Source organism: Patiria miniata, unplaced genomic scaffold (assembly GCF_015706575.1).
Source record: "Patiria miniata isolate m_02_andy unplaced genomic scaffold, ASM1570657v1 HiC_scaffold_7, whole genome shotgun sequence".
Taxonomy (NCBI): Eukaryota; Metazoa; Echinodermata; class Asteroidea; order Valvatida; family Asterinidae; genus Patiria; species Patiria miniata.
Genome location: NW_024037074.1, coordinates 21,064,570 through 21,083,011, shown reverse-complemented (window position 1 = coordinate 21,083,011; position 18,442 = coordinate 21,064,570). Strand labels below are relative to the sequence as shown.

General features: G+C 39.8%; 1 protein-coding gene across 1 annotated transcript in view; it reads left to right on the top strand.

The window, feature by feature from the left end:
- LOC119745830 (histidine decarboxylase-like) overlaps positions 1–18,442 on the top strand; it is a 39,083-nt gene that overhangs the window by 6,831 nt on the left and 13,810 nt on the right. The window contains exons 2-7 of the mRNA XM_038222460.1: positions 1,622–1,794; positions 7,729–7,842; positions 9,150–9,201; positions 10,186–10,256; positions 14,208–14,351; positions 16,579–16,722. Of these exons, the coding sequence (XP_038078388.1) occupies positions 1,622–1,794; positions 7,729–7,842; positions 9,150–9,201; positions 10,186–10,256; positions 14,208–14,351; positions 16,579–16,722 (698 nt within the window). The remainder of the gene's footprint in view (positions 1–1,621; positions 1,795–7,728; positions 7,843–9,149; positions 9,202–10,185; positions 10,257–14,207; positions 14,352–16,578; positions 16,723–18,442) is intronic.

Here is an 18,442-nt window from a genome sequence, read left to right as displayed (position 1 = left end):
AGTGAACGATTATTGGCCAAAAAAGACTCTGGTTTCTGGTATGCGCGCGTTGCCATAGCCATGCGCGACGGCAATGTAAGATGATGTCTTTCAACATAAGATAATGTCTCAAACCACCAAACTCACTGGTTCGACTGGAATCCTGCTGCTGCACAATTTTTACGTGTTATTTCTTATAAAGTTATTTCTCATGTCTAAGTTTATTTCAAGCATGAAGAACAAAGGAAAATGGATGTAAAATACAGTTTTTCTGAGTTTTTTATTTTTTGCACTCCCCTTTTTGAAAAATCAAGCTCCGCCCCCCAAATGTGCAAGATCCAAGATGTGTTCACCTCTTAAAATTATGTTTAGCCCATTTCAATTGGACATGCCAATTTTCAGAATTTTACCACCAAACTGAATGATGTTTTCCATTTAGAACCAAATTGCTAATATATACCGCCTCTTTTGTACATTTAGGCCACGCCCACAAAATGGGTGGAAATTAACTGGTGTTAGAATGCTAGAATGTTATATTTTATGTTTAAGTTTATTTCAAACCATAGAAAAACAAGGAAAATGGATGTTAAATACAGTTTTCATGAGTTTGTATTGTTTGCACCCCCTTTAAAAAAAATCAAGCTCCGCCCCCAAAATGGGCAAGATCCAGGATGGGTCCTGATCTTAAAATGATTTCTAGCCCATTTTGACCCCACCTGCCAAATTTCATGCTTTTACCACAAAGTGCACGATTTGGGCCAAAAATGGACCTAAGCAGCTCCACTATACTCAGTGGGTTGATCGAGAGTAACTCCGCTTATTGAACAAACGCATTGTATCATCACGCGGTATCATGAAAACTGTTACAATGTATCTATTTCACTGTCAGTGCAATCCGACTGGCGAAATTAATACCGTGGGAACTTGATAGCGCGCTCGGTGGCCACATCACACTAGGGCTGCGGTCACAGTGACTGTCAATAATATTGCATCACCTAAATTTCTCAACTGTTTCGGTTTATTTCGGTTTATTTTGGTTTATTTCGGTTTTTTCAATAGATGGCTGAACCGACCCGACCCGACCTGAGAATGAAAATGCAAAACCGAAACCGACCCGACCCGACTTAAAAGATAGACAAACCGACCCGACCCGACCCGAAGTCGGTTTCGAGTCGGTTTCGGTTTCGGGTCGGGTTTGCACATCATTACGGCGCTAACCGAAACGATACCGATACTCCACCGTGCAAAGCCTCAAATCTTATAACAGACACAATATAATTAGGCTTGTATATATTTCTCACTTTTGAAGCTTCCAAGTACCAAAGTACCGAAAAATGACCGAGTAGTATATGGGTAATTGTTATTGAACCTTAGTATATGGGTTATTGTTATTGAACCTCAATATTTCTCGATACAGTGTACCAAAAACTAAGGCTATAGGATCTGCCATAATTATAAACATCGAAGATGCGTGCAGGGATGATATACTCGTGAATGGGGGCATTGCGGTGGAAACTATATCCAATGTACTTGACATTCTAGTGCGTATAGCTACAGTTTGGGTGGCCACTTGGATATGATAAAATCCTCGGTTTTCGTTGTTTCCATGTCAAAATATTACTTTAATATATCAATTTTTCAGGTAAAGAAGTTGTGGATTTCATTGTGGAGTATTTAACCACCATAAGGACACGACGTACATTCCCCGATGTCCAACCAGGCTACATGAAGAGTCTAGTACCAGATGAGGCACCAGAGGAAGGTGAAAAGTGGGAGGATATTTTCAAAGACGTGGAGCGAGTTATCCTCCCGGGGGTGAGTTTGTACTCATATAATAAACGTTTCTGTAACATTCACATAATTTGTTTTCGAGACATGGAGTTTTTACTTGTGTTTATTCTTTGTTTAATGAACTGAAATATTAACTAGTTTTAATTTCCAGGCTTTTCTTTTAATTTTTTTGTTGATGTAAGCATTGTATTACCTTGGAGTTGTGATGTTAAGTAATTATGATTGGCATCTGAGTCGCACTATAATAATAATATCGAAGTCTTTTATAGCGCACGTATCTACCAACAATTAGGTACTCAGGGCGCTGGTTAATATGTCTATTATTAAAGACAGGTAAATGAAGTTTATGAGAAATGAGATGTTGTCTGCAAGTTTTACGTTTTTGAGTGCTTACCATTAAACGTCTTAAATACGTTTTATTAAAATCACTAAAAAAGTTGGGCAAATAGTTTGATAGTTTGTCGAGTGTTGGTGAACATATCAAAGACCAACAGTTTTTGGCAAATGGCGTCCCCTAATTTGGTCAATAATACAAATTACCCCACATTTGAGGTATTTCAGGCTAATATTGGGCAAATAACAATACCGAACGGTGTTTTACCGAAATTGTTTTTAAAGTGAGGGCTGGATCTTACACAGCGAGTACAAAAAATTGCGTCTATTTGTTTTTGTTTAAATATATTACAAAGTAAAAAGAAAAACTCCCGGACGCCATTACTATCACTTAAAATATCGTTTGGCTAAAAAAGAAAAGAAAAGAAAGACATTCTAGTGACATATTAAAAGCATTATGGGTGCCAGCGATGGAAGGTGTGGGAAAATGTTCAGTTGCTAAGAAAATTTCGACCAAGTTGTGGGGACTTCCGTCTGTCCCCACAACGTCTTTGGTCCCCACAATAACTATCATTCATTAGGTATATGATTCCCACAACTATACTGAACAGGTCTGGGCTTGTATATGCGTTTGTTTGGGGGAATTAAAGTTAGAATATTCCGCAGTAGATGTAATACTCTCTTCTACGGTGGCTTACAACAGTCACGACAAAAACAAATTCTTCGCGGCAAAAGCAAATTCTCCGCGGCAAAAACAAATTCCCCACGGCAAAAGCAAATTCTTGGCGGCAAAAGCAAAATTCCCCACGGCAAAACAAAATTCGCCGCGGCAAAACAAAATTCGCCGCGGCAAAAGCAAATTCACCACGGCAAAAGCAAATTCGGCGCGGTTTGAAAAGCAAATGACTGGGGGCCAGTCTATGATTCAGCACGTGCGCAGATTTCTGCGATGTCGCACATTAATTTATCGCATATTTCTGCGCCGATTGTGTGGCATTTCTTTGCCTTAAGCCCGGTTCATACTCGGCGCGAAAGCGAAAGCGAACGCGAATTTGTGACGTCGTGGCAAGTATTCGCGCTGCGAATTCGTAAAAGTTGAATATATTTCAACTCGGGCGAATTTCGCAGCGAATGCTTCATGACGTCAAATTCGTTTCGCATTCGCATTAGAGTGAAGTATGAACCGGGCTTTAACCATGCAGGTATAATCTACCTCCATGCTTTAACACGCTCTTATTTACGGAAGCGTAGAAGGGCCAAAAGAAATTAAGAAAAAATTAGCTCCTCGAGTTACTATCTCGCCGCGGCGAGTTACTATCTCGCCGCGGCGAGTAACTATCTCGCCGCGGCGAGTTACTATCTCGCCGCGGCAAGTTACTATCTCGCTCAATGACTTTCTATCTCGCCGCGGCGACTTACTATCTTGCATCGGCAAGCGTCAGGCACGACGAATAGCGATACTCCTTGGGTTCTATGGAACGCCAAAGAGGCATTTAATGTGATCAACGAATCGGCGATGCACTTTATCGATAGGCAGTGGGGTTTTGCAATCGATGATTGACTGTCACAATCGGTGAAGGATTTTTGCGAGTGGTGATGGATTTTTGCGATCTTTGATCAACATTGGCAAAACTAACACCCTAATCACCCATACAGGGCTGGATTCTATAATAACTCCTCTAGTACGTCCGATAAATGAATTGTAATAATAAAGTTGTCCTTTCTTGTTTGTTAAGAATAAATTAAGAAAGAAAACGAAGTTCAGTGGGCGGCAACAGGTGATTTATCCACTTGCAATGCCAGGTCCATTAGCGTACGGGATGAGGATGACCCAGCCAACTATTCAATATTATAATTGCATCTCTCAGAGGGCAGAAAAGTAATTACTGTAATGTTCGGCCTTGCGATTGTTACGACCGATTTTGAATGAAACAAGCTCAAATTACCGTTACACAGACATTTTGATGTTCGCGGGCTAAAATCTTTTAACATCAATTTCTCCCGTTTCGAAGGCCGTATCTCAGAGACACTTTTGGAGTTTCTTTCCCTATCATGATCCTACTATTCAGTGTTTTTCATTACAATAGAAAAATAGGCTTTGAGTTCGTCATTTTTCAATATTTTTAAGCGTCACGAATATTAATAAGGTTCTATCCATATGGAATGCAGTTACAAAGTTTACGACTCCCTCCTTCACGAGTTCTCTACCAATACAATATTAAATTTTTTTGGTTGGTTTACATTGGTCTATACAGAGGCCCACGCGAAGTCACGCAGAGTCACGCTAATTAATATGCTAATAATGCGCATGTCATATACACGTCAACGTAGCGGCAAAATCGGCCACTGACCATGTTTTTTTGCTCGGCAAAATCCGAGCTGGACCTCGGTGATAGGAGATGTAACACAAGCGTCTGCAACATATTAAGCTTAAATTCGGAATATTATAAGTGTTCAACTACTCGTAAAATAACAACTTGTGAGGATTCCTAAAAAAAAAAAAGATTGGGGAATTACCTTATTTCAACACCGATTTCAAAAGTCTATCACGCCCCGCCCCATAAAAAGTTCGCACGCCCAGTCGCCCCCCCCCCCCACTGAAAATTTGGCATCCGTAGAAAAACACCTCAATATGAGTTACCATGGCTACCTGGAAGAATATAGGCCTAGGTCAATTTTTTTCCAGCGATTTTCTGCGGTTTTTTTTTCGCGAGTGGCTGTTTATTACGGTCCCTTGGAAATTGAATAGTGGTAGTTAGTTATCCCGCGAGCGCGAGTGGAACACTGATTAATGTAGTGCATCTATAGTGGCCCGGCCGAGTGGTATGTGGGACACTAGACTAGGGCGGGTATTGGGCGGATATCCGGTGAAGGAACCCTGTCTCACGGCCTTTCAGCTCGGATGAAATTTTGGGGCGCCCCTCCATTGTAACCTCAAGCCCCCCCCCCCTCCAAGTCCCCTAGGATGAAAACCCTGGCTACGCCGATGCCTCTTTGGCGTTCCATAGGACCCCATATAGTTGTGCCCGACGCTCACCTATACAAAATAGTAATTTGCCGCGGCGACATAGTAACTCGCCGCGGCGAGATAGTAACTCGCCGCGGCGAGATAGTAATTCGCCGCGGCGAGATAGGAGCTATTTTTTTCTTAATTTCTTTTGGCCCTTCTACGCTTCCGTACTTATTTATTTGTACCTGGATATTTTTTTTTACTAAGCTACGGGGTCTGACACAATGGTCATGTTTGGTTTCCAGCCTTCATGTCATTACTACATGCATATAGGAGAGTAGTCGGGTACCGAAGGATTTTTCGCGCGTTTGGGATCCACTGATCTCTTTTACATGACAGTTGAGGGATCAAAAGTTTCACTGTCACTCACTGACTGTCTGTACCGTATTTAACGTTCTGTTTTAATATACTGAAGTCGCCAAAGACACGAGTGCAAGTTCGCTCGTACCCCCGCCCTGCAAACAGGACGCTGGGATACTCTGATTTCGCTCGTACCCCCGCCCTGCAAAACATCTTAAATAAGGAGTAGTTTTGCTTACAGTTTTATGAATATTTCCGTTTTAGATGTCATGTGAAAACCCAACACAATGGTACACCTGGAAAATTCGCGATTACAAGCCAACGGGTATTAAAGAGGTTGTGGAATGCTCGAAGACATTTCCGTCATTTTTTCGGGTATATGTAGCCTAAGGTGTGATGAAATAAAAACGACTATTGTGTCTGTCATGAAATGAGTACAAAAGGTACTTTTGAGAGCTGTTTTCAGGTCCTGTTTCGACCCGAACGTGCAATTTGTGTAAATTCGTCGTTGGGGGCAGCAAACAAAACATAGTAAATCGTGACGTAATAAACAGGACTCGTTTATACTAAGCTGCATCGGGAGTCCTGTTTATTACGTCACGATTTACTGTGTTTTGTTTGCTGCCCCAACGACGACTTTTACACAAATTGCACGTTCGGGTCGAAACAGGACCTGCATGAAAAACAGCTCTCAAAAGTACCTTTGTACCCATTTCATGACAGACACAATAGTTGTTGTTATTTCATCACACCTTAGGCTACTTATACTCGAAAAATGACGGAAATGTCTTCGAGCATTCCACAACCTCTTTAAGGCAAGTCCACTGAGTGCATTTTGTACTAGAGCTCAGAACAGTCGTTTATCCTGGTGTCTAGGATCCGTGGCTAAACCCACACTTCTCTACGGTCTTCTTATAAGTTTATAAGTCTCAATACGATGCGGTACCCAACGAGGTTATTCGTGGCACTTCTTGTCCCATGCAATGTAATTTTTTTGTATTGCAATCCTTGACAATGCGCCTTTGTGTCCATAGGGCCTAACCTGATTTTCAATTTTCGGTTTGCCATTTTCAAGGATATTTTGGTGCCTCATTATGGTTTTATGCTGATACAAATTTCCATCTTCTTAAGCAAAATTGTGATGTCATTCCCGGGGCATAAACCTCAATGTTACAGCTATTTCAGAACACGAAGTTGCTAGAATTTTGAATATTTTGCAGTCGTAAATTTTCTTTGCTTTGGTGATTCGTTGTTGTATCAATATATCGCAGTAAGCCAATGAGCAAACCTTTCTCACAAACGTTTTCAATGAGCAAATTTTGGGTTCACAATTTGAACAGAAAACCCCCAAACTGAACGGTGTCTTCCTAATGATAAGAAGGGATGTCAAATAGTTTTCATATACTTAAGAGGAGTAGACAGATGCACAACATGACATGTGTTCCTAAGAAAAGTCATCACATGACCCCTTAATTTAAGCATCTCCCGTATTATATTTATTTGGACACTGAAAGACTTGGCACTCCTGTAGTGCAGTGATTTGCATTACATGTACTTTGCTTTTGGCACTGTAATTACGCGGAAATTTCGAGAACATGGGCTTCACTAATGAATTTCACACAATGTCATTTGTGTGTATGCGGTACAAGACATTTTGCGTGAAACTGATTAAACGGAGGCATCTGGACAGATGTTTCACACCTCCACAGAGTAGGCTTTTCTGTCGATTTCAGTTTAATTAACCGTCTTACAATATAAGCGCAGATAATGTGTAGGCAGATAATATGGAGTAGGGGAACAGGGCTATTTATCATACAAGGCTTAAAGTTGATATATGCGTGCTTTCAAAATTTCGATTTTCTTTTCCGAACGACATTATAACGAAAGTAATGTCCTATAACAAATAATTTTGCTGCTTTATTTTTGCAGGCCTGTCTATAGTTTTAAAAATTGGTTTTAAATGGCCTGTTCCAAGCAGTTCAGAAATTGCGCACACTCAATATTCAGAACGAAAAAGGAGCGTCCCGCTCTTAATTCAAAGGTTGAAATAAATTATTTGATTACTTGTCATGAGCAGATTTTTTTCGTGCGATATCTTATTGGAAAGCTCATAACTAATGTAATGCTAGAAAATTATCAATTCAATTTGAAAATCGATTTTTCAAGGTCCCACACCCAAACAGCACGAACACACCAACTTTAAAATAGAGACAAGAAAACACCAAATTCTGTCAATTGAATCCAAGCCACTGAGTCGCCGTGCTACGCAGTATAATTAAAGAATTACACAATAAATAACTCTTGTTTTCCCCCAGGTAACCCATTGGCAAAGCCCTCACATGCATGCTTACTTCCCTGCATTGAATAGTTTCCCTTCCTTGCTTGGAGATATGGTGGCAGATGCAATCAGTTGTTTGGGCTTCACCTGGGTAAGTGTGGATTGATACTGTCATTGGTTCGCGTCAGCCGTTGTGTAGATAATCTTAAAGCCTTTGATGCTTCCCACGGATGAACGTGCTATTTTTTAAATTAAATTTATAACAAGACGATATACGTATCAGAGCACTTTAAACTCCAATTACAAGAATTACTCTGGGTCCCATATCGTCAGCGACACCACGAAGTAACACCAAGTGGACTTGAGTTCGCGTTACGCGCGCCTTTCACAGAACCGAGTGATTTTCATTTTCAAGAAGTAATACTCATGTAGGCCTACACACTGTGCGCTGAATCGGTCATTTCGTTTTCATGGAGTACCGGTAACACTCATCTTTATTTCACCGGTTTGAAAGCTTTATAATACAATTTTCTGTAATCCTACAAAAATACGGATTAATCACATTTCTGTCAAACGTTTAAAACGTTTTTATCCAAATCGTATTTTCGTAACAGTGTTGTAACTTTGTGAAAACGAAAATCGTTCGCGCCAGTGTCCGATGTGCGCGCGCACACTTCAGGGGTACTTCGTGAAATCAACATTTGTCATTTAGCAGTTTTCATGAAGAAACTCTGGAGTGGACTTGGGTGTTTAATATAGGGTTCCCGGCCAATTTCCTAAAATGTTCATTCACTTATAAAAACAAGTCTTTCATTTTTGTCTGAATATGAATGCACTTCTTTAATCCTTTTTCAATTCAACGAAAGTTAAATCGTTTTCATTGTCCGTGCATTCGGTTTTGAGAAACAGACGGCCAATTCCGTTACCTGTGCATTCATTTACGCAAACACACCTTTTCGCGCAGAGTTCTGGAATACAATTTCGTGAATGTGCAATCAGAAGTACATTTTTGTCATTCAAAATAGCAGATCGCATCACATAACATTAAACTAAAATTGAAATAGAATGGCCAATGTTTGAAATCGCCCTCTAAAAGCGAAAAGGAAGTCTTGTAAACGAATCTGAATGAGCATAAACGAAAGGTGCTGCTCAATCACTTAATTGATTGAACTGAAATGTAATCGAATGCTCTGGTAGCGAAAATGAAACGCGTGTTCAGAGCGATTCTCAAATTCAGACGAAAATGAATGACCGATTTTCAGAAGTGAATGAACGTTTTAGGAAATTGGCCGGGAAAACATATACTTCGTGGTTACGGTGACTATATAATAATGGTTCCATTTATTTAAAACAACAAATGGTTATTTGAAATTTGTAAGGCAAAGAAAATTACGAACCAGCGGTTTTGTTTGGTTTTGCTCGTTTTCATCATTGCATATATTTGTACTTTCCACATAGGCATCGAGTCCAGCATGTACTGAACTGGAAATCATTGTGATGGACTGGCTCGGTAAGGTTATACAACGTAATGCAGCTTATACTTTACTAAAAAAAAGACCTTTAATACATGCACTGTAAATCCTGCCCGTATTAATATGCAAAGCTTAACATTTAAAATTCTCTTCGTTAAATCGTTCTCGTCACAATTGTCGTCATTTTCTTCTCTCATTTTCATCTTTTAAAAGGCCGTGAAGAGGCAGCAGCGTAACTAGGTCTTAAAAAAAATCATTGCTTATAACATGTTCTTTGGCTTTTTTTATTTTAATGAATTCTATTTTCACAATTATGTCATTTCCTCAATGTATTTTTAAAATACTTTTTCATCTTATGTTTTTTAATGATGGCCCATTGAAAATCATCCTCGACGTGACCTGGAATAACGTCAATAAATAAAGTTGGTATTGTTACAAGGTCAAACTTCTGGGGGAATGGGGGAGGGGCACTAAAGGCAAATGAGATACCATTTCAACGTTTCAGTATATGTGTATATATTTTTCAATTCAAGTTTTCAAATGGAGACACATACGTTCGCTGGAGGTAGCGTGAAGCGTGCATAATGCACACTATTGTCCAAAGCAATTGCCCCGTGACGGATTATCTGAACAATGGCTAGCATAGTGCTTTCGCCATTGAAGGGGGCCTTCATGATAGAATTGACGTGCCCGGGTTGATCTTGAAATCAAAGCTTTGGGCTTTGTACAAGACTTGGATTCAAGTCCGTAACTGTCCGTCGCGCATCATCGGCATAATGTACCGCCCTCTGGCATTGATAGACCTAATGCGTTAAGGCGGAGTCCAATGGCAATGGTATTGCATCGCTGGGTTAGGTATGGGTGTATATGGAGATATCTGGCAAACATTTAAGAGGGACGCTATGTTTACCTTGGAGGAATTGAAAGAAAAAGAAACAGGTTTAGTGAGTCACTTGAAATGTCACAGCTTTACCTGACGTGGTTACGCAATACTAACCTGTTTTGTTGACTTTGCTCTACAGGTGCAATGATTGGTCTTCCAGCAAGTTTCATGCATCGGAATGAAAATGGCAAGGGAGGTGGCGTTCTCCAGGTCAGTTGTTAAATTTATGCAAGACTAGAGTTTTAAATTGGGAAAACAGGCCTCTACAGATAACACAATAAAAGGGAGAAAAATCCAACCGCAAAATCTTATAAAATTGTTATAACTTATTTTGCTATTAAATTCTCCCATTCGGAGTCTATTTTGATAATTCCGATGGGCATTCTTCTTACGTTAAATTTTCTTCTTTAATTATTGTGGCGCAACTGAAACGATTTCTATACGTCTCGTTGTTGAATGAGTAATGTTTTATTCTCTATATAGTCAGGGGGCTTATGGTCTATATAGGAAAATATCATCCCCATGTGGGTATTCGGATACGTGCTTTGAAAACTAATTAAATAAACACTAGAGGACACAAATCAACCCGATGCCATTTTCCGATTCCAGAAGAATGTTTTGGGGAGTTTGATTTGAATGTCTAATTATATTACCTTTTTCACAGGCGGGGAGTTTGTTTTAAAAAGCTAGAGGAATATGTCCAAAGAAAGAGTCTAAAAATGAGAAATGTTGCAATGAAATGAAAAATGGCGTAAGGAAAATAGCGTCAAGTGGTTTTGAACTTGTTGAGGTATACCAATATAGGTGATCCTGAGTTTCAAAAATTGTGTAGGTTACCATATTGGCCCGACTGACCACTAACCACTGAAGGTAATTTTTGTTCTCGGTCAACATACTGAAATTGGTCATTGAGGTATATCAGAATGATTTAATAAAAAAAAATCATGTTCAATAGATCAAGTCAGTGGCGGAAGCAAAGACTTCATAAGATGCATGGATGAGGCGTTGCATTATGGTTAAGTACATAAAAAAAGAACTGAAGCAACGGCAAATTAAGATTGGCAAAATTGAGTGATGACTTTTTAATAATATTTGTAATACATGTTTTTGTAATGCTTTTTGATTTACATTTACTTTCTCTGCAGTTTGGTAATTGTATACGTAGATAAACGGCGCCGGAAAATGTCACAGATCTGAACAAATAGTCTTTTTAAATTTTTTTGTACAAGTTTTTAGAAAACGTTCTTGTCAGAGGCGCGACCCTGTAGCGCAATATACGGTATAGTACCTTCGAGTAAAACATAATTTATTCGCTAAGCATTTATAAATTTGAAAATGTTTTTCAAAATTTGAAATATCACGGATGTGTTGGTCAAAATCGAAAGTTCGAACAAAGATTATGTCCTTCACTAGAGGCGGCCAATACGAGTTGATAATAACCACAGCGCCCTCTGCTGTTCCCACGTGGAGTCATAATTTATTTCGAGATCAAGATCTCTTCGTTGCGTTTTTCAAAGAATGTTTTGAAAGAAAGAAAAAAAATATCTTCATGATGATAAAAAAGCCAGAATTACGTCACTCGGCTAAAGGCGTATTACCATAGCCCAACAATTCCCTCAGAGGTGTTCATGCACTTAGCGTTGTTCCACATAACGGAAATAACAACAGCCAACGGTAGGCCCTCCGATCGTGCCGAAATAATCAACTCATCACGCTTAATATCCCGTCTTGCACCTGGTCCTCCTTCCTGCTTAATCGAATGGAAATAACATTTCATTCAACATAATCTTGTTTTGTACGGACACTCCTGCCTTCCTTTCTGTCTACGTAGACTACGCCTTCGCTGCCGCGCCACCCAACACAGTGCTCAAGGTGTCGACGTAATACCACAAGGCTAGTTTACAATCGCCCTTTTTAAAGCGATGATTAACTGCCATCTAAAAATACGCACTGATCAATAAGCTTGTCAAGTTGTGGAAATGAAACTGTTTGAGTGATATCTGGCAATCAGACGGCATGCTGCAAAGTATCTATCCTTCATGGACAACTGGAAATTGGCAGGTGCATATGTAGCTGCAGGAAATAAGAAAATAAATCAATGGACACGTTTGTATGATGTAATTTTGACGGTAAACATGTTAAAGATGCATTCCCGTGCTATTTTCGAGTTTCATCCCAAAATACATTCCTTTTCCTAGTAATACAAAACTTTAAAAATTCACTTTTTCGCGCCATTTTCATTAATTGAATTATTACTTTATTTCGAATTATATAGGCTGCCAGACAATAACTCTGTCCTTGGGGTAGGATGGTTCCCGCCCCACAATCAGTAATGATAATGTACAGACCGGAAGCCAGTCTGCTCGCAAAGTGGATCTGTTTGTTCCCAAAACAAAAAGGACAAAAAAACCAAAAAATGTTTTGTTTGGAATACAACATACAAGTAGAAAATGTATTAATAGAAAAAAGTGTCGAATTTGTTGAAGAGAACGCTGAACTGACGGAACTAAGTCTAGCTCTTGCGTATGCTTAAAAAATATAAGATATAGTTCAAAGAAATGTTTTGTTATTCTCTTTAACATGCGTCTTTGTGACGCGGATTCGATTCGACAACTTGTTTGAATACAGCAGGTAGTGGCATTCAGTATGGCGTCATTACGAATGCAGCAGGCCAGCCTCGACTCCAGGGGCGCGTGCTCGTTCCTTACACTAACCCCTGGCTGTGATGATGACGTAAATGACACTGAATGGCTATTCACAGCGTACTGCGCGGGCATTTCGAAGATTACACGCCGGGCGCGCCCATAATGCGCTCGCGCTCGCGTGCTTAGCTTTGCACGTAACGTCACGTACGAAAAAAAATGATTCAAAAGTCGCGAAGCCTGTACGATATGGATTATGTCAGCCACGTTTTTTGCAAAAAAAAACCCCTGTATCTGTGGTTGTAAAGGCACGTACATTTAATACAAATCTTTGCTACTTAACACAACGTTCTTCAAAATCACAACTTTTAACATTTTAAAGATGGCGTCGGCACGTAAAACGGATAAACTGCAGCCCTAATTATAATGTACCGTATTTTGGTATATTTGAATTACACAATTCCAGGGGTTACGATCGCGCAAGGCATGATGGGAAACAACATGACACTGCAAGATCGTACCCATGGGGCACGAGGTTGGCAGCAGGCCTAGAGCCTGAAAGTCCACCTCAGGTAGCGCGCTTCCGGAACCCTTAAATAGCAAAATTAAAAAGGCCTTTGTAAAATTGTTACAAATTGCATCTCAATTTAATATGGAAACTGAAAAAAATTGCCTCACGTGAAAGTGAAATCTCGTGGCAAAAATGTACCTCTCACTTCCAAAAACCTATAGACCTAATATACATATGGACTAGTGGAACTCGGTGTACTGGTACAAAGATGAACATTAATGAAATAATTTTGTGGTGGTGATAGGCATGTTATGAGGGGGGCATCAAGGGTGAATGGAAAGTTATAGGCTCTGATGGGAAGTTATAGGCTCTCTGCATGATTGTTTAATTAAAGCTATAGTCCATCATTTGCAGCCATCCGAAAAGTAACTGGCGTAATTATTGTTGAAAAACAAACTTGGTTGAAAGATAGTAAGGGAACTAAACTCCCTGTGAAATTATTCTTTCTGGGAAGCTGTCATTTTGAAGTAATCAACGAAAGAAGGCATTTCCAACGGTGATTCTTAAGAAGCACCGTAGGAAAATTTAAATTAGTAGTTCGTTTGTTATTCAGCGCAGCGCGCACAAGTATTGAAACGACGCACACGCGCGCGCGGTTGTTATAATTCGTCGGATCAGTGCGCTACGTCGCGTATAGCTGCAATTCAAAACAATTCAAAACATGATTCAGTAACTTTTGATTTGAAATTGAGATCTTAGAATGCTGTTTTTCTCGGAATGTACAGCTGAAACTTAGCTGAAACTTCATCAGGTTAGTTGTTCAGTATCCTTCATTAGATTTTGAACTCTTTTGTTGCTTCAAACGAACAAAATGCACAAATTACAAATGATGGACTATAGCTTTAACTTCTTAAAAAGTTTTCCGGTGTAGAAAGCTAAGGATTTTTTTTCCTCTTTTTTAGCCATATCAAAAATCCTGACGTATTCTTTCATCTTCCTCTATCACAGGGCACATTGAGTGAAGCAACCTTAGTTGCAATGTTTGCTGCCCGCTATCGTGCTATTCGCAGGGAGAGAGAACGAGGGAACCTATCTGATGACGTCAGTGATGGTGCTATCTGTTCCCGCCTCGTTGTCTATTGTTCAGATCAGGCATGTATCAATCCCTTTGTTAACAGGTCACTTTGAATTAATATCTCACGTAACACGATGTTTATAAATCGGTGCTATTTTTTCACCGACTACGAAACCTACTCTAGATTTGATGAGCTGACCCTGATATTAATGCCAATGTGCGGTGATAGGTTTTCCCGGCCAATTTCACCAAGTTTTCATTAAATTTAACCCCTGGCTCATTCAATTTAGATTGAAATTGAAAGATCTGAGATCACGCAGATCGTCATTCGACAATAAAAAAGAATCATTAAATTTCACTTTCCGAACAATCTATCGTCTTTTAGCTTCGCTTGTCCCTGTAAAAGCTGCATTCAAATTAAAAGTGTCGAATTTTCATTTAATTTCGTCTGAAACAGCAGTAAGGGGTTGATCGGGGCATTCATTTTCATTAATGGGCAAACATAATTCCACATTATTTTGTTCAAGCATCTTTTAAGAAATTCCTGCAAGTGGTTCGTGCCATCTTCAGATAGAGGGCACTGTTAAAAGGGAATAATCATGAACATTTTCGCTCTTCATCCCTGCAAATTTCCCGAAGGACGAACGATTTTTCCGACCGGCCGATTTAGCCATCACGATTTTGCTCCTATATGCAGCGTCCCGATTACGCTTTTACAAAGTCTAGCCCGTTGCAATCTGCCACTGTGCACTCCCCAACCCCTGATTACGCCAGTCTCTTGCACGTTAAGAGATCGATGGTGAATCAGCGATAAATAAAAAAAAAAGCAATTACAAAACAGAACGAAAAAGAACAGTAAACAAAGTTACAAGATTTGTTGAAATTTTTAAACAAGTATAGAAAAGATCAACAGTGAAAAAAAGAAATTCCTTATTCCTTTTCGTTTCATTACTTCGTTACATCATCCCTCATAGGCCTATCAGTTAACTTGCTACATTATAAATCTTACAGACACAGAGATTTTGGTAAAATAGACCTCAGAAGAAAATAGCAAGAATATCAATTAAAACATCTTATTAATTTTGAATGACCAAACGATGAAAATAACTGCCCATAAACGAGTAAGAATAGAAAAACGTGGTCATACGTCATATGCCCAGCGACGTTCGCTAATTTGAATGCGTCAACCGTCAAAAGATGTCAAAAACTTAAAGTAAGAATGCTGCAAATTAAGTCTTGAGTGCACCGAAACGAAATTGAATGCCCCAACAATGAAAAAGAAACCCAAATTTGATCCGATTTCAAAACCACGCGAAATGGAATGACCAATACTGAAAATGATCAGAAAAATTCGAAAATTGGCCAGGAAAACCTATACTAACAAATATTATATATTGACTCAGACTGTCCCAACGTCTAGTGTAGCGAACAGTACATTGACACCAGAAGATTGTCACTACACTGCGTGATACATGTATATACACGGCCTTTAACACTCCCGTAAGCGGGTGGGACCACACCCATAATAGACGTGGGAGTGGTCTTAGTTGACTGACCTTTAAAAGTGAACGCAGTTTACAAAAATTGCTCACTAAAGGTTAAATGTTGTTGGGCTGACCTGTTTACACAGGGTGTCCTCGAAACCAAACCCTCAAGGCGCCCTCTTTTTCACAGCTTCTTAAAAAAAATACGTCGCAAATGTTGATGCATACATGTTTTTGACACATTTAGTTCATTAGCTTTTCAAAAACGAAAAAACAACAACCAATTCTTTCTAATCGAGAGAACACATGTATAGTTATTGAGTTATGGTCATTTAAAAAAAACCAGGTGCCCTGAATGTAGACCAAACACTATAACCTGGAACTAAGTGTTGCGAAACACTCACTTGTTTATCTTATGAAGTCCATCATGTCCATGAACCTCTATAAATACAGAGTTCGGGGTCTGGATACACCACTCTGGTTCAGGGTTACGGCTGTACAGTTAGGTCCGGCTACATTTACGTATCGGGTTACATTTACCTTCAACACAAAATGTTGCATTCTTGCATGCAGGTAGATTTTGAAAGGCCACAATACCTTGTTATTCTACCTATATTTTTTTCAAAGGACAAATCTGCGATGTCCATGGCCAAATATCTGTCTTAGGACATACTCTGACATTTGTGTGCCAAGTGCTATGCTTGTATCATCAAAGAAACAATCCTCGCACCTATCTGCCGTACTATATTTACTGAAATATTTCAAACTGCCTGGTCAGATTTTGACGGTAACGTGTCTTTATTTGTCTTTATACACACAGGCCCATTCTTCCATCGAAAAAAACGCTCTGATTGCACTTGTCAAACTAAGACGTCTCCAATCTGATGAGCGTTACAGTATGCGGGGGAACGCTCTGAGGAAGGCTATTGATGAAGATGAGAAAAATGGTCTCATTCCATTCTTTGTAAGTAAAATGCGTTCTAAAGAAGAACTGGCCCATTCATTTTTTTAAATTGAAAGCTGCAATCGTTAAAAGGAGTCTCTCGAATGTATTGGTGGACACTCTTTCTACAAATAATTGCAATGGAAGTCAGACGGTTTAGTTCATTCAGTTTCGTCGAAGCAATTAGCAAGAGGATGTTCCAGAATTCAGTTTCATCAATTGTCACACTGGTGCATTAGAATTCGTTGACGTGGTAGGCCTATGTGTTTTAAGATTCGCATTTGCGCATTTACAATGTATGTAATTAGACATTTCATGGGAATAATAAACTAATGACCAAAATTAACTAAGAACTAAATAATGTGTGCTCGAAATTGAATGTCAAAGGCGGATCCGGGCGGCATCCCCGACTCACTGCCCCCCCCCCCCCCCCCCCCACTGTAATCAAGCGTTTTCACACCCGGATCATTTTAGTGAAAGTTCGAAATATTTCACGGTATCTATAAACAAAAATATACGGTGCATACGTTTACAAAAGTATGGAAGTAACAGAGAAGGGAAAGTAGGTAAGAGAAGGGAAAGTAAGTTTTTGGAAACAACAGAGAAGGGAAAAGATATTGAAGGTCATGAAAATATTTAGAAATGAAATAGATTTTTATCTCAAATATTGACGTTTAGCAAATTGTCTCCCAATTCCATTGCCCTATCGTTGAAAATAAATATAGGTTTTCTAACAAGTTTGCCAAAATGTATTGAACATGTGCAGTGGCGTACGCAGGATTTTTTCAAGGGGGGTGTTTCAAAATTGGATGTCATCATTTATGACGCTAGAAATGAAGATGGTAAATTGTGTTGGCGCCCGAAATAAAAATAGTATCAGTGGGCTAAACTTAACGCTAAAATAAAAGTCGGGAGTTTGTGTTGGCGCCAAACATAGTAAATCGAAAAAAACAAAACATGTTCTGTGTCTTATGATGAACATATGAGTAAAGGGGTCAATGTGGGCAGTCCCCTCCCTCAACAAACAGCATTTAAACAAAAAAAAGAAGAAATTCAAGAAAAAAAGTGACACAGGCTGCGGAAGTGCTAGGATCTGTTCTTGTAATTGGCTAAATTTACTCAGCTTCGTCCCCTGGATCTCATGATTCTCATCCGTTGGGAATCTAATTCTTTGTGTAAACCGCCCCACCCCTAAGGCCAAACTCCAGATACAGGATACAAACGCGCTCTGGTCACAGGGGCGGATTCAGACTGCCATTTGCCGGGGGGGGGGCCCTAGAATTGTAGTGAAGGGTCCAGGACCTGCGAGCGCGCAGCGCGAAGCCCCTACGGCGTGGGGTCCGGGGCCCGCTCAAGGGCCCCGGAAAAAAATTGGATTTTAGATGCTCTGTGGTGCAATCTGAGGCGATTCCTGGCCACTTCCACCGTTTAGAAAACGTTTTAAACAACGAAAATTCCATTAAAATTTGTTATTTTTTTTTGTTCTTCATTAAGTTTGTTATGTACTCAAAGTTGAGAACCATGTTCCATCTCCGTATTTTTTCACAATTTTCTATTTTGGAAAGGGATTTAGGCCCCTGTAGTCCGAGCCTCAGCCATTCGCTGAATGAGGTACAAATATGAGGCACCGCTAGGGTGAAATTAGCATAGAGGGAATTTGGCCGGAGGACTAATGCGAGCGCGGAGCGCGGAGCGCGAAGCACTTACGGCGTGGGGTCCGGGGCCCGCTTAACCCTAAAGG